The sequence below is a fragment of the Lepidochelys olivacea genome (assembly GCF_965140295.1).
Source record: "Lepidochelys olivacea isolate rLepOli2 genome assembly, chromosome: 2".
Classification (NCBI taxonomy): Eukaryota; Metazoa; Chordata; order Testudines; family Cheloniidae; genus Lepidochelys; species Lepidochelys olivacea.
The window spans coordinates 79,618,919-79,643,578 of NC_140412.1; the positions used below are offsets into that span (position 1 = coordinate 79,618,919).

Consider the following 24,660-nt stretch of genomic DNA (forward strand, 5'->3'; position numbering starts at 1 on the left):
ACGGCACTCGCTAACCAAGTAACAACCAGTGACCGCAACTTCCGAAGGGGCTGCTCCAAGCAGGGCTCGGCGATGGCGGGAGAGGTGTGAAGCCAGGGCAGCCAAGCGCTAATTTCCCCGCCCCAGCAGGTGGCTCGTCGCGATCGCCGTGCATCAGACAATGGACGCGCTCGGCGCTTCCCACCGGCGCCGGGAGTTTGTTTGTTTGTTTTGCACGCTAGTTTCCCTGGCGAGGCGGGAGAGGGGGCGATTTCTCCCCTCCGCCCCCAGCCCTTTCCTCACTCCGGTTTTTGTCCCGATTACAGGCAAAGTTCCGGGCTCGTTTTTAGTATTTGTTTGTTGTCTGGCCGCGGTATCCACAAGGGGCCGGGGCATTTCCCCCTCCCCCGGCTTACAGGAAGCTCAACCTACATTGGCAAACAATTCACAGACACCCCCAGTGACTCCCCTCTGGCTGCAGCAAACCCTCTTCTCTTGGGCGGCAGCTGCTGCCCACCCTGTGGGCGGATGATGCCTGGCGGGGCAGGGCTGAGCTGCTGCGGGTAGTTGGGTTCCCATTGGCCGTGCGGCCGGCAGGGAGAGCCAGGGAGGAGAAGCGGCCAGGCGCAGGGAAGGCGTATACACACACGCACGCCGAGAGAGAGGCAGCGGCTGCTCCGGCTGGCATTGTTATCATTGTGCGAGCGGAGCGGAGCGGAGGGGTTTGGGCGCGGGGCTGCTCGGGGGAGGGGAGGAGTGAGAAAGTGACGGGGAGAGAGACTCGGGAGCGGAGCATGCAGCAGAGCGGGGGCAGCGGCGCGGCGGCCGGTGCACGGTGGGCTGCCGGCTGCGAGGAGACCTGCCTGCCCTGAACTCAGCCGCGGAGGACGCGCTCCAGGAGCAGGGAAGGCAGCAAAGGAGCCGCTGAGGAGCCAGACCCGGCAGCGGCACTACTCGCCCCCCTGCCTTTTGTTTGCCCATCCTCCTCCACCAGCCCATCCCCTTCGCTCCCTGCACCAAGGACGGGGGGAAGCGGAGGAGCAGCCGCCTGACCCGGTGCTGAGTTTAACCCGTTCTCCGTCGCTGCACCCTGCCCAGGAGCCAGCTCGAGCAGCCCCCGCAGTACCGCCACGGGCTCGGTGCCAGCCCAAGGGGAGGGCAGACAGCGCCCGCAGCCGCCCTTGCTCCGCCGATCCCCACACTTGATCCGCATCCCGAGACCGCTGGTGGCCGCCGCTCCCTCCCGCCACCCACCCCGCCTCCATGTGCCGGATAGCGGGAGCGCCGCCGCGCAGCCTGCTGCAGCCGCTGCTGCTGGTGCTGGCGGCCCTGCTGCAGGTAACGGCGGAGGGGGGTCGGGGTTGTGGCTCTTTGTTCCCCTGCTCGCGGCGATGCCGGGGAAGGGGAGCAGGGGACTGGGGGGGGGGGGGGTGACACGGAGGGTGTCTCTGCTGCGCTGCCCCGCAGGCTCGGTCTGCCTTCTCTGACCCGGCAGGGGGCTGCAGGGAGCAGGTGGCTGCTTTGAACGGCTGGGGCCGGAGCGAGACCCCCCCCCCCCTCCGGCCAAAAAAGGTTGGGGAGGACGCGAGCCGGTGCCCGAGCCTCGGGGTGGGATGGGGGGGGGGAGCTGGTGCCCCGTCCCCGTGAGACCTCCCGCCTCGGAGGAGCTGGTGCCCCACGAGGAAGGGATGGGAGCTGGTGCCTCGCAGTTTGGGAGAGGGGGTCTGCTCTGCCTGGGAGCTGGGGGGAGGGAGGGCTCGGGGCAATAGCGGGGATCCCCTGGGGTTGGGAGGGCTGGGGGGGCGGGCGATAGTGGGGGTCCCCTGGGGTTGGGGGCGCTGGGGTTGGGAGGGCAATAGCGGGGATCCCCTGGGGTTGGGAGGGCTGGGGGGGCGGCGGGCAGTAGTGGGGGTCCCCTGGGGTTGGGGGCGCTGGGGTTGGGAGGGCAATAGCGGGGATCCCCTGGGGTTGGGAGGGCAACAGCGGGGGTCTCATTGTACTTGGGCTGGGCTAGGAGCTGGTGCGCCTTTTGCTTGGTGGACCGGCTAGTAGGGAGGCAGGGGGCGGACTTAGGGTGGGGACCCCAGACCGTCTCGGGGCGCCACCCTCGAGGTGCTATCGGTAGGGGGCACTGCGCCCCGCAGCCCGTCTGCCGGAGCTCCGGCTTTGGGGAGGGGTCTCTGGGGGTCGCCCCCAGCGCTCCGCTAAGGAGGAGCAGCCAGAGCCGCCGCCGCCTCCCCCAGCCATGTGCACGCTAATCCTTTCCCGGGAAGAATTTAATCAGCCGCCTCCTCCGCCTGGCAGCCTCGCCTGCCCCCGCTGCTACTAACGGGGAATTTCCATTGGGACAGCTCCTCAGTCTGAATGTATATTACCGCCCTGCCCCCTCTCCCGGGAGGGGACCCTAGCGCCTGGGAGGACAGGGAGTGTCTGGCGCCTGGCAGGGTGTCCCTGGGATAGGGGTCCCCTTCAGTGTACGGGGGAGTGGCTCTGGAGCAAGGGTTGAGTATCCTTAGGGTGGGCGGATGCCTTTGGGATTGGGGTCCTGTGCAGCCTGTGTTGGGGGGAGGGGGGATGAGTTTAGGTGTCCCTAGAGTGGGTGAGTGTCTTTGGATGGAAATCCTCTGTGTGTGTGTGTGTGTGTTGTATATGTTGAGTTGGAGGAGGGGCGAATATCCTTTGGAGGTCGAGGGAGCAGTGTGTACGTGGGATAGGGTGATCAGTGTGGGTGGCTAGGTCCCTACGTTCTGGGATAGGTATCCCCACTGTATGTCCTCCTCGATAAGGGTTTTGGGTGCTGCTGGCTAGGGGTAGGACATTGTGTTCCTGGTGGCGGGGTGCGCATCAGAGTTAGGAATGGGGGTTTGTGGGGTGGGGTTACCCAATTCGCTTGCCTTTTCTAGGGTAGGAGATTGAGAGTGCTCCTGGGTGGGGTGTGTGGAATGACTGTCATTATCTGGGTTGTTGGCATTGCTATGAGTTGAGTGTGAAGCTGGGTGCAAGGGGCAGAGAGGGCCGTAAATCTGAGGGACAGATGGTGCAGATCATCCCCCTTAATGGTATTTCTGATTGGGGCATTTCTGGATCTCTGGGGGAGGGGAGCGCAGTGTGTGGGTATGAGGAGAAGGAGGTATCACTTGTAGGACAGTGTGTGTATGCTGAGTGGATCAGGCTGGTAGCTGTGGCTGGCCTCCCCCTGGTCCTGCTGGGGCTGGTGGCTGGGTAGAAGGAGGCGGAGGCGGTAGCAGCAGCAGCAGCAGCAGCAGAAGCAGAGTCACTGTCCATGGTGCAGAGGATTACACCTTCTCTCTCTCGCTTTGTGACACTGAAGTGAACTAAAATCCCTCCTTGTTTTTCAGATAGCTCCCTTCTCTGTCCCCCACCCCGTTTCCAGTCACTTTTTTCTGCCTTCTCCCCCCACATTTACCAGGGTTTGATGGCTGCACCCTACATGGGAGGTGCTGAAACATTGATTCTAAACAGCTGGGGGATTTTCTTTCTAGCTTAAGAGGATGTTAGTTTCTCTCGTGACAGAGAAGTGTCTGACTGGACGCCAAGGTTCCTTCCATATGAAACTGCTGCCCTGCTCAGAAACTTGTTTTGATCTGTCACTAAAAAGGTTGGTTTTGTTATCTGAGTTTGTGTGGAGTGGGGGAGTCTGGATGGCAGTTGTTTCTGTGTTATTAACTTGGAAGAGCCTACCTGCAGCTTCTTTATGGGTGTTTTTGTGTGGCCTTTCTTGTAAGCGCCTTTCTGCTTCTGTTTATACACCATATCACTTAGTAAATCTTTAAATCATGAATTCTGCAGTGGGCTATTATTCCACCATCTTTTCACGCAGGACTGATTTTTAAATTAAAACACAAACTATGAATTAAGGGCAGGAACTAGCCTAATTGCTTTTGTGTATCGCTCAGCGTCAGTTACGGTTGGGAAATCCAATTTCCCCCTTGTTTGGGTATCTGCTAATTCAGGTTAGGGCTAGTTTTAATAGGGTGTAACAAAGTTGGAACTTAGGTATGAAATCAGTTTAATAACTCTGTGACTGGAAAGCAGTCTTTTATTTTAACAGATTTTTTTTCTTATGTACTGCTAAGAAAAAAACTTACAATTCAGACATGCATTATAACTTCTTTCTATATTGACTGCTTTTGGTAAATAGAAGTTAATTAGTGAGAGATTGTTCTAAAATGTCCAAGCTTCCTATTTGCTGTTAATTTGTTTATTTTGTCATTTCAAATCTTTGTTGTACTGAAGACATATAAATTATTTCCATGAGTTATTGATGACTTCATCATTTGTCAGTGGTGTAGTGAAACCGTCACAATTGAGTTATTTGAAAGATCATTAGAACTGGAAGAATATCAGGAGTCAGACCTTTGTAACTTCAGTTTATGTTTGAGAAAGGTGGGATTTGAAAGCAGATACTAAACTCAGGTTTTCAGCAACATATGCAGAACATTTGAGATTAGAAACTGGCCTAGTCTGTGGTGGTGATCTATTTTAACATGATTCTGTAGCTGCTATGCAAAATCTTAACATCAAAGAGGGAGGGGGAGAAGAGATGGCAAAAGGAGAGATTTGCTTAACTATCAGAATCGTTGGGGGAGTGGTAAATAATGAAGAGGACAGGTCATTGATACAGAGGAATCTGGATGGCTTGGTAAACTGGGCACAAACAAACAATTTATGTTTTCGTATGGCTAAATGTAAATATATACATTTAGGAACAAGGAATGTAGGACATATTCACACAATGGGGAACTCTATTCTGGGAAGCAGAGACTCTGGGGAAAAAAAATTGGGGGTTTTGGTAGATAATCAGCTGAACATGAGCTCTTAGTACGATGCTGTGAACAAAAGAGTGAATGTGATCTTTCCATGCATAAACAGGGGAATCTCGAGTAGGAGTAGAGAAATTATTTTACCTCTATATTTGGCACAGGTGTGACTGCTGCTGGAATACTGTGTCCAGTTCTGGTGTCTGCAGTTCAAGAAGGATGTTGATAAATTGGAGCGGGTTCAGAGAAGAGCCATGAGAATTATTAAAGGATTAGAAAGCATGCCTTATAGTGATAGACTCAAAGTGCTCAATCTATTTGGCTTAACAAAGAGAAGGTTAAGGGGTGACTTGATTATTGTCTATAAGGATCTACACAGGAAACAAATATTTAAAAATGGGCTCTTCTGTCTATCCGATAACATGATATAGTGGTTGGAAGTTGAAGCTAGACAAATGAAGACTGGAAATAAGGTGTACATTTTTAACAGTGAGAGAAATTAACCGTTGTCAAGGGTTGTGGTGAAGTCTCCATTAGTGACTGTTTTAAAATTAAGATTGGCTGTTCTTATAAAAGATATGCTCTATTATTTTAGGGAAGTTCTATGGCTAATACAAGAGATCAGACTAGATGGTCATAGTGCTCCCTTCTCTGGCCTTGGAATCTGTGAAAACATCAACTGCTACCATTGGTGCTTTAACTGGGGATAAGGATAAAATTGAAATAGAAACAGGAAAGTTGGATGTAGAATTGAAGAAATAAAGTGAGGGAGTGGCGCTGTTGACAGAAATGTTTCTGACCTTCAAACATTTGTTGAGAAGGGGAATAGCAAATAAGTACTCAGAAGGGGGACAGTATTTTTTAAAATATGAAAGATGATTGGATGGCTGTGGGGATGGTGTTCAGACACTATGGTGATGGACATGTTAGAAAAAATAGATAAGTAATAATGTGCTGTGGAGCCTTTCACTCTGTAGTTGCTGGTCTGAACTTAGCCTAGAATGACAGAATGAAAGTTTTCAGAGTAGCAGCCGTGTTAGTCTGTATTCGCAAAAAGAAAAGGAGGACTTGTGGCACCTTAGAGACTAACCAATTTATTAGAGCATAAGCTTTCGTGAGGAAGTGAGCTGTAGCTCACGAAAGCTTATGCTCTAATAAATTGGTTAGTCTCTAAGAATGAAAGTTAATACTGTTTGAAGACTGTATTGGTTTTATTACATTTCCTAGTAAATTTATCCATGTGGCAAAACCACCACCCTAAGTGACATTCATGCTTGCTGCGAGAATCAAATGATTGAATTTCTGTGTGGACTGAACTACCCTGTTTCCTCTAGTAGTGGTCTCTTTAGGTCAGGTTTAAGGTGAAGTGGCTATTGCTGTTGTGTGTGTTGTGTTTTTGGTGGTGGTGGTTTCGTGTGTGTGTGTGTGTGTGTGTGTGTGTGTGAAGGGCTTCACTCTCCAATGGTATGGCTGGTATATTTCACAAGTATTATTTCACTAAAATATATTAAAAGAACATGGTCAAAATATGATTGTATAACCACAGACACAGAGTTGAGGATTCAGGGGCAGGAGGAATACCAGTCTTACTGCTTTTAACTCATTTTTTAAAAACTGACTAGACTTCAACTTCACCATGTTCCCTTGAAAGTGAACAGAAAGCATTTTTAAAATATTATTTAAAAATTATGGCGATCCTGAATCATTAGTAGAATACTTGCCATGTGTAGACTTTCAAGATTTTCAGTGGACGGTTCTATGTAGGTGCAAAATATTATTATTACTGTTTCAAGTACATCCACTTTTAAAGGGTATGTGGAAAACTTTTAACGTGGTAAGATCTGATTTCAAGATTTTATTTTCTCCTGCATCACTAAAACTTATAATAACCAAAGGAGCTACAGTCATGGTATCAGCTAGGTGTTAGTGATGTCATCCACACTTCCTGGGAAAATGCAGAAAAGTAAAAGAAGGAATTCTTTTCTTTTTACATTGTCTTACTCCTATTATTAAACAGGCAGATACCATTAAAAGATGTGTTGTGTGAAATGATTTGGGATCTTTTGCAGCTTTTTAAATTTATTTTAGGATATATCAGATCATCTTTAAGTCTTAAACTGACTTCTTTGAGATAAAATAACTGGGTTTTGACACACACAAATTACTTTGTACTTTTATGAATCCAGTTCATTTTGTTTTGCTGTTAAGATAGAGTTACATTAGCATTGTATATTATGTTTATATTATATATGTTCAAGAAGTTAAAGTAAGCTTATATAAATAAACCATACATTTTTAATCAGTTTGTTTATAAAGCCTCCCTCTTCTTTCCCTTAAGCCCCCATCACCACTCCCCCAAACATACACGCAACTTGCTCTGCTGCAATTTTGAAATACAGCCAATAAATAAATTCAGCTTAAGATGTCAGAATAAATAATATAAAATAGTTTGGGAACCTAGTGAAGTGGCCTTATTTTAAAACTGCAATTAATTTGGCACAAGATACGTATATCCAAAAATTTAGCTTCTCCTCTTCATTGGTTTCATCTGGCTACTACTCAAGTCAATGGCAAACTCCCATCAGGCCCCATCTTAATACAGGTGATTTTTCCAGATCAAGTGAAACTTACAGCGTTCTTTAATTATTTAAAAATTATTTTAAAAGTATGCAAGCTGTAAAAACGTACTGTATAAATGTAAGAATAGCTTGAGGAAGTTGGGAGTAAAGTTATTTTTACTCAGTAGAGATTATCATGCATAAGTGACTCATGCTCTGCTTCTTTTCTCATCTTGTGATTGTCTGTACTCAGTCCTCATTTGTGAAAATGAATTATTCCTCCATGTGTGGTATAGTCTTTTAAGTACCATATGATTTTTTCCCAGTTTATATAATGAGTGCAGTAGAATGTCTACATACAACAGTATTTTGGATAACTGAATGGTTTAAAATCACCTCCCAGTTTTGCTATTGACCTATCAGTTAACTTTACAAAAGTTCAGCATCAAAGGCTTTTTTTTATACATTTTGCTGAATAATGCTATATTTTCATGTTTTGTTCATTTATTTATAATTTTGAGAAATATCATGGATTGAATATTTTCCTACTGGTATGTCTTTGTCCTCCTCCTTTATGTTAAACATTAAAATATATATTGATTGACTATTGAAGTCCCCAATTCAATAAAGACTTTTATACATACTTATCTTTGTGTATGTGAGTAGTTCCACTGGGACTACTCACATACACAAAGATAAGTATGTGCATAGAAGTTTGCAGGATTGAAGCCTAAAAGTGGTACTGTCATATTGGACAACTCCCAAAGTACTGCATATCAATTTGTCCCTGTAAGGCTAGTTAATCAGCCTAGAGTTCAGCCTCAGATTCATTTCCCTTTTTTGGGAGGTGAGGGAGTGGAGGGCAGGGGTGTTAAATAACTTCTCTGACATGCCTTAAAGTAACATGTTTTTAGTTACACTTCCTTTTTAAAAAAGGAACCCTTTACTAAAGTAACCCAATATTATATCCATTTAAAAACTCATTGTGACAGTTTCATAAGTGCACAGGGCACCTGATTAGGATAGAGGAGGTGTCATTGTTCTCAACAAACATATAAAAATCATGGTCCTTTCCCCAGCCTGTGTGCCCCAATCCTACAAAGATGTCTTTAACTTAATTTTAGGAGGAAAAGATAATAATCTTACTTATACGCATGTAGTCCCATTGAACTCGGTGAGATTACTCATGTGTGTATAAGTGTAGGACACAAGAAGATAAGTCACAGATGAAAGGAGGTGTGTGTGTGAAAGGGATACCTTTTTTGCTTTAAAATTATTATTAGATAAACTAAATTTCAACTATCCTCTTCTGCCTCAGCGTAGCCCTTGTTAATTGACTGATTAAATATTGGCCTCCTTAGAGGGTTGGTCTTGAGGGAATGTAGAAGGAAGGGGTAGCATCCTTAAATATGGATCAATTCAAGGAAAGCTTGTTGTATCACAACCAGCTACTGAAAGAGTTTTTAGTTTGTTACTGATTTGAGAGGGATCAAAGTTTTGGTCTGGGTATCAGGATTGCTCAACTTCACTTTGCAATTCTTTTACCAGTTCACAAGACAATACCCTAATCTGTATGATTAACAATTGGGTCTGATCCTGCCATTTTTATTCAAGTCCATGAGAGTTTGGTTTGGCCTGAGTGAGGAGAGAAAATGTAGGCTTTCAATTTTCATAAATGATTTATGAGAACAGGGTTTGCAGGTTCCAAAATGGCAGGCCCATCACTGCCAAGCCTTTTGAACATTTTGCTCAAATTATTGTTTTGTTTCATTCAATATTTATGGATTTGATTTATAAACACACTCATAAAAGCAATGTTTATCCTTTTTTCTATGTGCGACTTGACATATTTTAAAAATACTTTTGTACAAACTCCTCCAGGGACTCCACTTTTTCTCAATAATATATAATCATCACCCAGCAGCTTAACGTAGTTCAGATCTTATGATATCCCACCAATCCCTGGCAGCTAGGGAAAACAAGTAGGCCTTGCAAGTGCCCTGAAGGTCAATAAAATAGACAGGGCTGTCCTTAGGATTTATGGGGCCCTACACTGTATTATTAAACTGGTGTTCCTATGCCCGACTTGTTCTTTGCAACACAAACAAGCTTACAGTATTGGAAAACTTACCACATGCACTTTATTAAAAATAGTTTAATTGTGCCGCCTTCACCGCTAACCCCTGCATTTCCCTCCCACCTGCGCCCCCAACCCCAGCCCTGCCACACCACCTGTCAGCATGCCCTGCCACACCACCTTCCTGCCCAGTACCCCTCACTTCCTTATGCCCAGTGGCCCCTCACCCAGAGATCTCCACCACAGATCCCTATGCCCAGCGAGCTCCCCCTCACAGACCCCTCCAACTGCCCAGCACCCCATATTCCTGAGGGAATTCAGCACCAAAAAATTCTGTGCACAATATTTTAAAATTCTGCAAATTTTGTCAATAAATAAATGTGAGGCTCTAGCATGGAAGTGGCAAGCATAGGCCACTGGCTGCAGGGAGGTGGGAGATCACCCTGCAGCTTTCTCCCTCCCTGCCCCTCTCGTCCCCTCCCCTCCCTCTCCTAGCATAGGGACTTGGCAGTGAGTTACCTCTGTGTGCACCTCAAAAGGCCACAGAAAAGCATTTTGCATGATGGCTGGGATGTGAGCCATGACCCAAAATCCATTTGGATGACAAAAAAGAACTAGCTGACACCAATGGCTGAGTCAAGCCCTCATCCAGGTCCTTGCCAGCCACCTCTATGGGCCATCAACTCCCAAATGGCCTTTCATTCTCCCTAAAATAGAGCATTTTCCTCTAATCCTGAAAAGTAAAGAGGTGCTTAGGATGTGCAGTTTAAAAAGCAAAGGAATTATATTCAGGCACATTTTTCTGCCCTGATTTACACACCTGGTTGCCACACACGGCTCAGTGGGATTGTACTGGGTATAACTCAGCACACAGTTTCAACAATACTTCAGCAGTGGGGCTGGAGCCATAACCAGCCAAGTCTCATTTGAACAGTGGCTCTTGTTTTGGATTATTTAAGGCAGTTTTTAAAGGTCTTTGCCATGGGTGAGGAAGAAGGTGCTGCATTCTTAAAGGGATCTTTAAAATCAACTCTGCACTGTTTAGAACTCTCCCTCATTCAAAATGCTACCAGCTTGAGAGACAGCCCTGGACATACTTGGCTCCACAAGAAAAAAAATCATGTCCCTTTTCTCTAAATAGAAGTTTTCAGCTATTCCAGCCTTGTCAAATGTGAGTCCATCTTCTTTCCCAGCTAAGTGGTTGCTCCCTCCTTGTATTCTGCAGCCCTGATTGCTGCTTTGCTGCTCTAGGTAATCCCCCTCCTCCCTTTGTTTTAGTGTCAGTTTCCTCCTGTTGACACCGTAATATTGTGAATGGGCAGGAAAAGCAAACGCCATCTTCTTTATTTTCCTTGTGTGTGCCTCTCTCTCCTCCCAGCCCCTGTCTGCTGCTAATCCCAGCTGGGGGAGGAAGGAGAGGAAAAGGTGGCGGTCCAAAGGGGATCAAACTTCAGAGCAGAGGGAGGCGGAGTGAAAAGGAGACTAGGAGAGAGATTGCAGGGAGTTGCTGGCGGGGAAGGGCACGTGGGCAGAAGAGGACAGAGGTACAGGTACAGGGCGGGTCTGCTCGGAACAGCTGCTCTCCCCTGGGGCCACCAGCCTGCTCCCGAGGAGGCCCTAGAACTAGCACATTCGCTGCTCGCTCACTGAGCCAGACAAAGAGCCCCCCCGTTCTTCTGCTCTTTTCCCTTCCCAGTCTGGTTCCCCCCAGCCATCCCCAGCCCAGTTCCTCCTCCGTCCCGCCCTGCTCCCTGTAGTCCTGTGCCTGGCTCTACCCCCCCCCCCCCGAGCTCGGCTTCCCCCCCATCTCTTCCCAGCCTCCGGGTATTCCCCCGCTCTGTTCCCAGCCTTGCCCAGCCCCCCACCATCTGGCCTGGCTCCCCCTGCTTGCTCACATTCAAACTTTTGCTCCTGGCCCCACCCAAGCTAGAGCCCTCAGCTGAGTAGTGAGTGGGTGGAGGGGACGGACCAGGGGGTCTGGAAGAAGCCTGCTGGCCCAGCGTGGGGGAAGGGCCAGAAAGAAGTCTGCAGCCAGTGACGGCGGTGCCCCAAATTTTCGGGTCCCCTACGCAGCCGTGTGTGCTGCATATGCCTAAGGATGGCCCTGAAAGTAGATTTTAGAACTTTCTTTCTCTTAAAATTGGACTATTGGGATCTTCGTTCTCTATGTTTGATGGAGACCCTTGACCTCTTTGGTGGATCAAATATTTTAGATGTTTAAATAACCCCTGCTCTCAGTTATGCAAAAGGAGAGCTGCAACTCCAACAGCCTCATGTTACATCAGGAAAATGGTGTTTGGAGTTCTTTATGAACTGTAAAGCAGTAGTCAATTACAACAACTTTCTTTTTGCTTTGCAATTCATTTTACAATAGGAATGGGTGGAAAAACAGATTTTTTTGTAATTTGGGGTAAAGTAAGTATTTTAAAGAAAACTTAACTGTTGGTTTAAGAATCAACAATTTCTCATTTGAAATCCCCTGACTTAATGAGGTACAACACCAGATTAGATCTGATGAACTTTTAATGAAAACCAAATCAGAAGCATTTCAAATACAGACCATGAAGAGGTTGCTCTGAACCTGAATTTGGAAGCCTTGAGCTTACAAAATAGAAACTTGAATGAAAAGAACATTTCTTCCACCAATTCAAGCCAACACTGGAAAACAATGTCCTGATGTTGCAAAAAATTACACATAAGTTTAGATTTAAATTTATGAGTCGTGCCAGAGGGTGAAATCTTGGCCGGCATTAAAGTTAGTGGCAAAACTCTCATTTACTTCAGTGGGGCCAGAATTTCACTCACTCACTTTAATGGGACTGTACACTTGTTTGAAGGTAAGCACATACATAAGTGTTTGCAGGACTGGGGCCCAAATGTAACATTATGTCTGGCCACAATTGCAAATTAATTAAGAAGAAAGAGCTGAACTACCCAGTTATTTGCTGGGTCTTACATTGCAACTTTCCATAATGCATGGAAACCAGAAAATAGACTTTTATTAGAAACGAACTATATAGTTAGGGTAACGAACTATAACTGAGATTAGCTTAGCTTGGGTGTAAAGCAATACCTGCATTACTGTGTCCTCACTGTTTCTTCCCTCACCTATGTGTGTCTGGAAGCATATCCTGTTGTTCTTTGCACTGAGACGTTCCATGCTTTGTTCAGTTGTGGGAGAACTTGTCTATCTTTGGGGCAGGAATGGTAAACGGAGTCAGACTGTCAACATTTGAGTGACTTAGCCTGCACCCTCAGTGCAAAGTGGTTGGGTTCTAGTCTGAGTTAAAGTGTAACCCGGGCTCTAACCTATACTCCCATCTGAATAAGCTAGCCAGGGCTTAAAGCACCTCCAAACCCTGGTAAAAAGCTTCTGTGGGGGAGGGGGAATGGTAGAAGGCTGGGGTAAAGCCCAGATAAGAGGCTGGGTTAATGCGGCAGTGAAGATATAGCCTTAGATGCAAATTTTCAAAGTGTTGCCCCTATTCTAGGCTTTAAAACTCCCCTTAAAGTCAGAAGGTTTTGTATTGGTAACATTGCGTGCAATTGCTATTAAAAGGTAAATTGTTCAGTAATCTTCTCTTGTGGATGAATGTACAGTTATTATATTCTGCTTGAATTGGTCTTCTGGACTGTGCTAGTCACAGAAAAAACCCTGTAAATTACAACAATTTGTTTTATAATCTCCCTTTCTTTCTTGCTTTTGGGCCATACAGTAAGGGAAGGAAAACAAATTTCAATATTTTCTTGATCATAAGATTTCATACTTTTAGTTCAGATTGTTTTTCTGAGAGATATTATCTTGTAAACCCAGCAACGATTTTTAATACTCCTGGGCTGAACTTGAAATGACCCAGATCTTGCCATGGCTCAAGCTATGACTTTATTTAATTGAAAATGCATAACACAGGTTTTGTTAAACATTAGAATTCTGCCTCCCCTTGGGGTTTTATTCCCAAAGAATGTTTACAATGAACTGTTTTTGGGAACAGCGTACTGTCTTTTGTTTTTGTATAAAATTGAGGGCTTGCAAATGAAGGAATAAAGAGGCCTCTTTATTCATGTCCCGAAGTCTTTGTTTCATTGGGCATTGTTTCACTTTATAAGAGTTGTTCAGTACATCTAGCTTGTTGGAAAGGCTGAAGGATTCCCAGGCACATCAGTGCAGACTTTTAAAAATCCCGTTATCTACTCAATTGCCCACTCTGGATTTATTTGTTTCACGGATACCATAAAAGACTATTTTTTCCCTTTTTTCCCTATCACGTTTGCTTTGAGATCACCTTTGCACAGTAGTTTAAACAGTTCTTTCTTTAAATTATGGAAGCTGTATGAAACTATTAGTTGTGTTATAAAGCTGGGAAAAAAGGAAGATTCAGTCATCATTTTTGATGTAGTAGTTTTTCAATATTGAAAAAAACTCTAAACATTTTTATCATTTATAAATCTGATACTTAGCTGAGTGTTCAGTACAGGTCCCTCATAACTTAGAGTTATAACTTTGTTTGCAGTCTTAAATTATATATATGCTTTTGTCATTTACATTTTGTTTTAAGCATTTTTGTCTATAAAGTGTAAAAAGCATGTAAGTAATTGACATCGCTGAGAGATCTGTGGTGCACTTTAAATTACAATTAAATGCAGTCCACAGTTTAAAGTTAATTGGACACAGACACACTTGACAACTAGGGGCCCTGTTACAGGTGCTTACTCTGATAAAATGTACTACCTCACAAATGGATGGTAGGTTAATTAAAACTAAAATTGCAGTATGCTGACAGATTTGCTGTTCTGATACAACTCTTGAAATGAACCAGGATCAGCTGGATGTGGGCTCAGCTGAACACTTCAAGAATTTCTCCAAGTGATAAAATTCTTGTAATGGGAGTTGGAATGCTGACTACCAATATGTGCCAATGGAAAAAAAGACTTTGGTACATTTATCCCCACTAATGAGTGAAAAGACCTGTGAGCCATAAAATGTATGAATATGTTTGAGTCCCACAAGACCATCTAAGGGGAGTCCAATATGGTGTTCCATTATGATCACAAACACTGCTTCTTTTGTTTGATACATTATTTTAAACAAAGTAAGTACTAGGATCATACAAAAGATGGCCACTGTGGCTTAAACAGCAGGACTATTTGTAACCATACACTGTTATTTGGCCACATGTAAACTAGAATTTTGCTATGTGTGCCACTAATATAAAAAATGAACCAAACAGAAAACCTTTTTAGTTCTTTGCCTCATAGAATTGTATGTAGTTACTGATGACTATGCATAGTCGATAGGTTAACTCTTTAACTTTAAAACCTGCTTGGAAATAAAGGAGAAAGGTGAAAATACCCATTTTAAATGTCTTTTGTGGAAGTTATTTTTCTCAAACTGAAAATGATGTGATTTGGAAAAGGCTTTATTTTTAGAAGTGAGATAGTAAACTCAGTTTCAGTGGCTAATATATTGCCGTGTTATGCTGATTTAGTAATATCTCCTTCTCTCTTTCACATAGAAGGTGATTGTAGTAGAAGTATGTGGCCTTTCTATGGTCTCTGTTTAAATATAGGTTCAACTAATTAAAATGTTGCACTTGTGATTTTTTTCTCCCAGCTATTTACCCATTGAGCGAATGCAGACACAGAAAAGTACCCACAACCAAACATTTTAAACTGATGGTTAAATCTCTCCTCTCAAAAGTAACATATCCATGTCTGAAAAAGTTGGTGATCAGTTTTGTGCAATGTTTATTTCCAGGAATGTTTTTGTCCCCTCTGTGATTCCACTTCAGTCTCAATGGCTGTTTTAGTTGAAATGTTCAGTTGTTAGAGGAATCAAGATTGTGTATTATTTAGATCTTATGAGACAAATGGGATTTGTTCCCTCCATTCCAGTTATCAAAAAGATTAACCCTTTGCCCTCAGAGTTCTAACTGCAGCTATTTAGATACAAAGACGGTGTGGTAACAAAACGGGGTTTATGCCAAGTGGAATGTTTCTCAGCTGAATGGGACTGCAAGTATTACATACATTTTGTCTTGCATTTCAGGCACCAATAAAAGCAACTTCTGAAGGCATATTATGCAAGACTGGATTTCCCGAAGATGTTTACAATGCAGTCATATCGAGGGGTTTAAACGAAGGACAGCCTCTTCTCAATGGTATTGTTAGAAGAGACATTCTGTTTTCTTATTATCTATAATCTTGAACATAAATTGGACTCAAGGGCTTCTTTTAAGCTTCTTAAATAAGACCTTTTTTATTTCAGCTATATTACTTGATTTTTTTTTCTCAACTTATTGTAATGAGACTTGAGGGAAAGTTTGTTGACCTTAGCAGTAACTTGTGAACTTCCCACTGACAATAGTTTGGAGATATGTGAGTTCTGGCAAATATTCCCTTGACTCTGTCCTAATGTACTCCTCAGCAAAGACTTCATACTGAACTGTATTTCTTATATATTACCTCCCAGTAATTGCACTATTAGCATATGTCCCCACTGTGTTACTAGAAAGGCCCCTTACATGAACGGTCAATGGGGGGAATGGGGAATAAGAGCCTTCCACTTTACCTGACCCACAAAGGGGTCATAAATAACTGCAGTCCTTGTGATCAGCTTAGCACTGAGGCTGTTCTCTTACTATTCCTTTGAAGGCCCACCTTGCTCCAAAGTGGGTGGGAAGAGGCACAGAGAAGGCAGAGTCATGGCTCCGCTGTTCCATGCGTTGGCCAGTGGAGTTTACCAGTCACATGGATGTAGGGGGGTATGCTGTACTCCTTTAAGAGGTGTAGCAGTGTACCTGCTTCCCCTGTGCACTGGCAGAGTATCTCCAGTGCTACGTGTTGGGCAGTGTGGCTCTTCATCGCCCCAGCGCAGATCTATGTCTAAATGGCACAAAGCCCAGAATGAAGCTAACAAAGTCCTAAACTCACAATGAGCTCTGCAAGTGCAGACTCTGGTGCCTATGCGGAATTTAACTGAACTTAGTGGGACTCTCCATGGGCCCAGGTATCTTCTGGACTGGAATTTTAATATGCAGTTCTGTATGTCTATTTTTTTGGGGGAGATACAGATGTTGTTTCTCTTTCGAGAATGCAAAGTGGCATATTTCCTAAGTATTTATTAGTGTATAAAATTGCACCTCAATAGTTACATTTAAGTGGAATAGTAATGGTTAGCAGATGGTCTAAAATGCAAGAAATACACATTAATTTTGCTGTTTTATAATTTGTGAATATCAAAGAAATTGCTTTCTAGCTAATTTAGAAATTGTGGAGCTGATCAACAGGATTAGTTTCAGGCAGTTTCAAATACATCTTAAATAAGGACTAATTTAATTCCATTCATTGTTTCTCTCCCATATGAATATGGCTTCACAGATCAAGACATTTAAATGAAAAGATCTTTCTTAAAGGAAGCTAAAACACAAACGGATCCTTGAAACAAAAGCATTAGTCTTGATTTAGCAAACTGTATGTAGCAGTATCTCCCCATAATTATATTTTACGGACCTGTTCTGTGTTTTTTATAACTATAATGGAAATTTGAATGCAGAAATAATTGATTAACTTTAATGTATTAGAAACTGAGTTATTCAAGTATTCTTCTGCTTTATTTCAAGCAATTAAACACTCTCCATTTCAGACTTTATTTTGTTAAAAGGGTAGCTTAGAAATTAATGTAATAAATTGAAGTAAATATTTTGCCAAATTGAGGTAGTGTGGTTTGAGTAAAGGTGGGGATTTTTTTTATTCCCCCCGTCTGGGAATTGTTTATATTTTTATTTATTACTTAATGCTTATTTTACAGTAGCACCCACAGTTCTCACTGTGCTAGGTGCTGTACAAACACAACAGATGGCATTGTCCCTGCCCTGAAGAATCTACAATTTAAGAAGACAAGTGCTTGTGGAAGGTTCCAGCTGAGAAGCACTGAAGACAGAATGCTTCTAGTTAAGCATAAGACAGACACCACATAGACAGTGAAATCTTCCCTACGTTGCCCTGGTCAGTCTCCTTGGCCATTCGATTTTTGCCCTCCTCAGAAACTTCTGACAAAGCTTTTTCCTTTGATTTTTTTTTTTAAATGGTTTGGATACCTGTCCTATTAAGAAGTGAACTGAGATATTGAACTCATTTCATATCAACCATCTGATGGTAATGACTTTGTCACTACTAATCTGAGTGGGATTTGAGACAGTGCCATACAGATGAAAGACTTCCCCATTCATTACCAGCTCCATGAGCCAGTCAGTACGCTGCTGATTTTTACTTTTTAACTAAGTGTGTGAAGCAATATAGCCAATCTTCCTTTGAAAGATATTAATATGTGTGACGTTTTAGGGAAGTAGGAATTGAAAAAATGTACAATGCATACAATATGTATCACATCTGTGAGATAACATAAACTAGTTGAAAAATGACCTGGGGGAGTTTGTCTTCCTACCACAACTTCCTCAACAGAATTATTGTAATGGTTAATTCTTTTGAAAATTTTGACATGCTTAAAAAGTATATAATTTGCCATTATACACAAACATACAGTCCATCATTGCGTGGCTTTGACTTAAATGTAATTATACTTTCATTTTGAAATATGATTGTTGTGAAAAGCCCATTTTCTGATTATTAAGCTAGATGGAGATGACAATTGAAGTTAAGTATAGTTGCATGACATTTGCTTTCTAAAGAAAAATATGGATCTGATTCTGATCTCACGAGTAAATAGTCTCATATCTCTAACTCCTTTGAAATCAGTGGAGTTACTTCAGATTCACTCTGTAATGATAGGTTTCCTGTAGGGTTGCAGAAATGAGAGCACTAAAGATTTTTTTGGTTATGCACTTTGATGTCACATTCACAGAGGCTTTATTATCCTCTTTGCCAGAAGTAAAATAGACAATGACCACTCACTGTCTTTGTTTTCTTTCATAGAAAATGTTGACTCAGAAAATGACCAAACAATTAACACTTTTTTCATTATTTCCCTTTTGTCTTAATGGTTAGACAGCCAACATCTTTAAGGTTTGTATTTTTAGAATATTATGTTCCCCTCCCTCCCAAAATTTAAATAAAAGTCAGACTTATGTGAATGTTGTATAGGGAGCCATGCCTGAGAGATCTTTCAGTTGCACACTCAGTAAGATACAACAGATACAGGGAATCTGTTTTAAAATATTATATATGGACATTTAATGTACAGGATGTTGGGTGATGTTCCACAGCTAATGAACCACACTGGGTCTTGTACTTTCTGTATGTTTTCCCCCCTCCCCCCCACTTCTAGGTTCCTTCACCTGTAGTCTGTACTAAAGAGGTGGTGGGGAGATATTTGCAATATTGAATTTTTGTTTCATATTTAAAAATATTTACATTTTCTAGCAGATGTGCCTCTAATACAGAGTTTCCTAACCTGTAGGAAACTCAAACTAGTCTGGGATGTGTGGGGACCACGGGGAATAGCCTGGGGAGAGGAGAGGAGAAGAGAAGAGAGGAACAGTAGAGGCAGAGATGGCTGCATAGCTCTGCACCCACTCCATGCTTTCACTGCATATGCTTTCTGTGGCAAGACACCAAGCCACAGATGGCAACCATGTCCAGGAAAAGAGGCAGAATGTAACAGATGCCTCACAATGGGATATTTTGCAAAAAGCATGCAGATCACCAGGAGCAGTAGAAACAATCCCAAGAGGATGTGTTGCAGTGGGGAGCTTAATAAAGATAGGAACTTCTTGGTCAGGGAGTTTTCTAATTGCTGCTTAAAGCATAGCTCTTATGTTTGTCCTCACCCTGCACTCTCCTCTTTCTAAAGGTAGAGGAGTAGGTAGTTAGCTCCTTGAATGTTACCTGTCTTCCTTCCCTGTTTCTACAGCAGCTTCTAGAGCCAGCAGCAATGGGAACTCATGGGTTTAGGGGTGCAGGCTCCGATAAGCTCAGCGCATGGGCTCAAGCATCTCTTGTTTATTTCCATTTCACTTGTGTCAGCTGTCTGAGTTCATACCCCTTGGGGCCGGGGGTAAACATGCTTTCATTTGCAAGTTAAAGTTCACAGCAGGATTAAAGAATCTTAGCTGTCATTTTATCTTAGAATTACTTTATTCCTATGATCAAGATGCAGTACAGTCATGCTACTATGCCCTAATTCATAATGGCTCCTAAATGTAAACAGAAGATATGGGGGCTGATTTTGTGCTCACTCTCAAATGTTTTACACCATTATTATTCCAGTCATTTTGATGGAGTTACTCTGGCTTTACATAAGTGTAAATTAGCTCAGAATCAAACTTACTATGTTTGCAGAAAATTAGAAATCTCTGTGACAACAAAATGGTATAAAGAGCCCCTCACTCCGCTCCTAATCCCTATTATGATTTAGCTGCAGACAAAGCTGTGTGCTTTCTTGATAGAGATTCACCCTAGAGCTTCTCTAAAGACAATTCTCTGGCTTTCAGGGGCTAGACTCAAAAATTGATTCTTTTGAGTCTGTGTGATCTGTTGGCTAGTAGGACTTCTTTACTGGAGGGCAAAAGTGGGGTAGTAAAACCTAGAGTAAAACCTAGAAACAGTTCAGAAGCAATTCCAATTTGGAAGTTAAAGGTTAAAATAGCTTGAAAAGTTTGATATACACAAATGAAAGCAAAAACCAGAAAGAGATAAAACTCTACCTTTAATTTACTGCCAACTCTGTCCTTGTCTTGACCCTTCGTGCCTGCATGCTACAAGGATGTATAATCAGTGATTTAGGTGACATAACATATGCCTTGGAATTCTTGGGGCAAAAGAGGGTAAGTTAAGGAGGGAGTTTGATTTTAAATATTAATAGTCCTTTCTTATGCTGATTTGTCACATTAACTTTTTTTTTTTTAGTTTAGCGTGAGAAAAAGAATTAGGATCTTGTTTATTACAAATAAATTTCTAGCTTGTTTAGCTAAATCTTTAGGAGTCTATCCTGCAAACAATTACACAGGTGAGTAAAGTTGCATTCCCACTGAAGTCATTCATCTGAGTAAAATTATTTGGGGTCATGTTTGCAAAATCAGACCCTACATTTACAGATGCTTGATCTATTAGTCTGTGGTAGGGCTTATGAAGATATTTTATTTTTTGTCAGTCTTGTTGTTGCACATGTACTCTAAGTTTTGTGCTAAGAGGGTTCTTTTTCTAATCAAGATTTGTTATGTGGATTGTATATTTATAATAATGTTCAGAGCTGGCATAGTTACAGAATGGTTAAGGAGAAGATATCTTAGTGTCGGTCACTGAGATGAAACAATGATTACGGATGGGTAAGGTTATCTCAGTTTCTTCTTTCTTCTTCAGAACATCATTACAAGGCAGAGTTAAGATTGTTTTAAGATCATAAGAATAGCCATACTGAGTCAGACCAATGGTTCATCTAGACCAGTATCCTTTCTTCCAACAGTGGCAGGTGCCAGATGTTTCAGAGGGAATGAATAGAACAGGGCAATGTATCCAGTGATCTATCTCCTGTCATCCAGTCCGAACTTCTGGCATTCAGAAGTTTAGGGATACCCAGAGCATGGGGTTGCATCCCTGACCATCTTGGCTAATAGCCACTGATGGACCTCTCCTCCATTAACTTAACTAAATCTTTTTTGAACCCAATTATACTTTTAGGCCTGTGTTACACAGAAAAGCTTTGTTTATAGGTATATGTTAATTAATGGTCTTTTAAAGTAGGGTTCTGGATTGTATAGTTAATTATAGCTAATGATTATTCTGGGGTTTAGTGTTTTGTTTTTTAAATGTGTGTAATGGTAAATATTGTTCGTACAAACACTTCACAGCCTTAACTGTTACTAACAAGACTTTTTTGTTTTGGCATTTCCATGATTTTTTTTGTAGTTGTAATGAACTACTGAAAATATAAATGTTGATTTAAAAAAAACCAAACTGGTTGGAGAATGGTAGATCAGCGGCATGAAAGAGGCTTTTCTTTTTGGGAGAATCCTGTTACTTGGGGCCTGTTGGCTGGCTTTCTAATTCCTTCTCTGTTGTTGATGTCTCTCATTATCTCAGACTCTGTATGAGGTCCATATTATGGAGGCTGGAAATGGAAACATAGGAGATGGAGGTATCATGAATATAAAGACAGTTGGTTGCTGGCCATGTGGTCTGCTCCCATCACTCTAGCAACTTGAGAAATGAACCAATTGGAGATCCCCTGGAATTTCAACAGCCAGTCATGCATTCCTTTTCAGACTGGGGTTGGAGTGAACTCCTTAACGCAATTTCTTCAGTCCCCTGGATGCTGAAGGAACACCAGCTGTATATTTTTCTACTACTGCTTCCTCAGCCTTCCCATCTCAGGCAGAGAAACAGAAGGCACGTTCTCCCAAGGTGCCTGAAGAGGATCCTCTTGCTATTTTAAGGAACCCTACTGTGACGGAGACCTCCTTGGGACTGTCACCTGATGTGCTGAGACTACCTCTGAGCCCGTTTGGACGTCCAGCACCCTGCCTTGTTGAGCCAGACACACCAGTCTGCTCTAACACAGATCCAGGATCTGAACCACGTGCCCCAAAGCTGCAGACGTAACTGAAAATAGCTTAAGAAGTGCTCCTGTCTCTAGCATCCAGACACCCAGCTCCCAATGGGATCCAGACCCAAATAAATCCATTTCACTCTGTATAAAGCTTATGCAGGGTAAACTCATAAATTTACCGCGCTCTATAACACTGATAGAGAGAGATGCACAGCTGTTTGCTCCCCCACGTACTAATAATTTACTCTGGGTTCAATAATAAACAAAAGCGATTTTATTAAGTATAAAAAGTAGGATTTAAGTGGTTCCAAATAATAACAGACAGAACAAAGTAAGTTACCAGGCAAAATAAAACAAAAACACGCAAATCTAAGCCTAAAACATTAAGAAACAGATGACAGATAAAATCTTACCCTCAGAGATGTTCCAATAAGCTTCTTTCACAGACTGGACTCCTTCCTAGTCTGGGCCCAATTCTTTCCCCGGTATAGTTCTTGTTAGCTCCAGCTCAGGTGGTAAGTAGGGGATTTCTCATGACTGGAACCTCCTTTGTTCTGTTCCACCCCCTTATATAGCTTTGGCACAAGGCAGGAATCTTTTGTCTCTGAGTCCCCACCCCTCCTTCTAAATGGAAAAACACCAGGTTTAAGATGGATTCCAGTACCAGGTGACATGATCACATGTCCTGTGAGACCCCCAAGCCTTCATTCTTCCTGACCTGACTCTCGGGCAGAGAAAGAAAAGCCATATTCTCCCAAGGTGCCTGCAGAGGATCCTCTTGCTACTTTAAGGAACCCAACTGTTAGGCACTCCATGAAAAATATCAAACAGGATGAGGGGGAGGTATACCAATCAGGTAAAGGAGTGGAGTGCAAATAAACAGCCCTATACTTATTTTTCCCCCACCAAACACTAATGCAGTATGATGAATTTGCTGAACAGTCACAGGTCAGCAGAGGGGCTGTGTCATGAACTGTTAATAGCAAATCTGGTGCTCTTCTTGCTCCTGATTGGAAGGATATAGGCTGCGAAGAGGAGAAAGGGTCTGTGGCATTCGGTCATATTCAACAATAGGGCAGGGATGCAGGGTGTCTGGGTACCTTGAAAGGAGCATGGCAGTTGGAGACAGCTGGTAGAGTATGTTGGGTTTCACTAGGTGCTAGACCCTATGTCTAGTATTTTGAATCATAGAATATCAGGGTTGGAAGGGACCTCAGGAGGTCATCTAGTCCAACCCCCTGCTCAAAGCAGGACCGATCCCCAATTAAATCATCCCAGTCAGGGCTTTGTCAAGCCTGACCTTAAAAACTTCGAAGGAAGGAGATTCCACCGCCTCCCTAGGTAACGCATTCCAGTGTTTCACCACCCTCCTAGTGAAAAAGTTTTTCCTAATATCCAACCTAAATCTCCCTCACCGCAACTTGAGACCATTACTCCTTGTTCTGTCATCTGCTACCACTGAGAACAGTCTAGAGCCATCTTCTTTGGAACCCCCTTTCAGGTAGTTGAAAGCAGCTATCAAATCCCCCCTCATTCTTCTCTTCCGTAGACTAAACATTCCCAGTTCCCTCAGCCTCTCCTCATAACTCATGTGTTCCAGTCCCCTAATCATTTTTGTTGCCCTCCGCTGGACTCTTTCCAATTTTTCCACATCCTTCTTGTAGTGTGGGGCCCAGAACTGGACACAGTACTCCAGATGAGGCCTCACCAGTGTCGAATAGAGGGGAACAATCACGTCCCTCGATCCGCTGGCAATGCCCCTACTTATACATCCCAAAATGCCATTGGCCTTCTTGGCAACAAGGGCACACTGTTGACTCATATCCAGCTTCTCGTCCACTGTAACTCCTAGGTCCTTTTCTGCAGAACTGCTGTCAAGCCATTCGGTCCCTAGTCTGTAGTGGTGCATGGGATTCTTCCGTCCTTAGTGCAGGACTCTGCACTTGTCCTTGTTGAACCTCATCAGATTTCTTTTGGCCCAATCCTCTAATTTGTCTAGGTCTCTCTGTATCCTATCCCTACCCTCCAGCATATCTACCTCTCCTCCCAATTTAGTGTCATCTGCAAACTTGCTGAGGGTGCAATCCACACCATCCTCCAGATCATTTATGAAGATAATGAACAAAACCGGCCCCAGGACCAACCCTTGGGGCACTCCACTTGATACCGGCTGCCAACTAGACATGGAGCCGTTGATCATTACCCGTTGAGCCCGACAATCTAGCCAGCTTTCTATCCACCTTATAGTCCATTCATCCGGCCCATACTTCTTTAACTTGCTGGCAAGAATACTGTGGGAGACAGTGTCAAAAGCTTTGCTAAAGTCAAGGAACAACACGTCCACTGCTTTCCCTTCATCCACAGAACCAGTTATCTCGTCATAGAAGGCAATTAGATTAGTCAGGCATGACTTGCCCTTGGTGAATCCATGCTGACTGTTCCTGATCACTTTCCTCTCCTCTAAGTGCTTCAGAATTGATTCCTTGAGGACCTGCTCCATGATTTGGAGCCTCTGACATCTAGTGTACAGCGTCACCCGTCATCTAGAAGGACCTGGTGTCCTCCTGCTCCCCACGAAGGGCTGGAGATTACAGTAATCTTGATAATGGGATTACTTGGCTGTTTTTGGTGCAAGTGTATATGCATTGTCTTTTATGCTGTGAACAAAACTGCTCATCAGTAACTTTAGAAGAGAGAACACCTCATACTGTGCTTAAAATTAGAGCCAATAACCCTTCTATTAAGGCTTCTCTTTCCTTCTGT

General features: G+C 43.3%; 1 protein-coding gene across 1 annotated transcript in view; it reads left to right on the forward strand.

Annotated features, from left to right (window-relative positions):
• Window positions 1-716: 716 nt before the first annotated feature.
• The window catches only part of CDH2 (cadherin 2), a 175,138-nt gene continuing 151,194 nt past the window's right edge, over window positions 717-24,660 (forward strand). Inside the window, exons 1-2 of the mRNA XM_084618702.1 lie at window positions 717-1,317; window positions 15,442-15,553. Coding sequence (XP_084474828.1) covers window positions 1,243-1,317; window positions 15,442-15,553 — 187 coding nt within the window. The 5' untranslated portion in view covers window positions 717-1,242. The remainder of the gene's footprint in view (window positions 1,318-15,441; window positions 15,554-24,660) is intronic.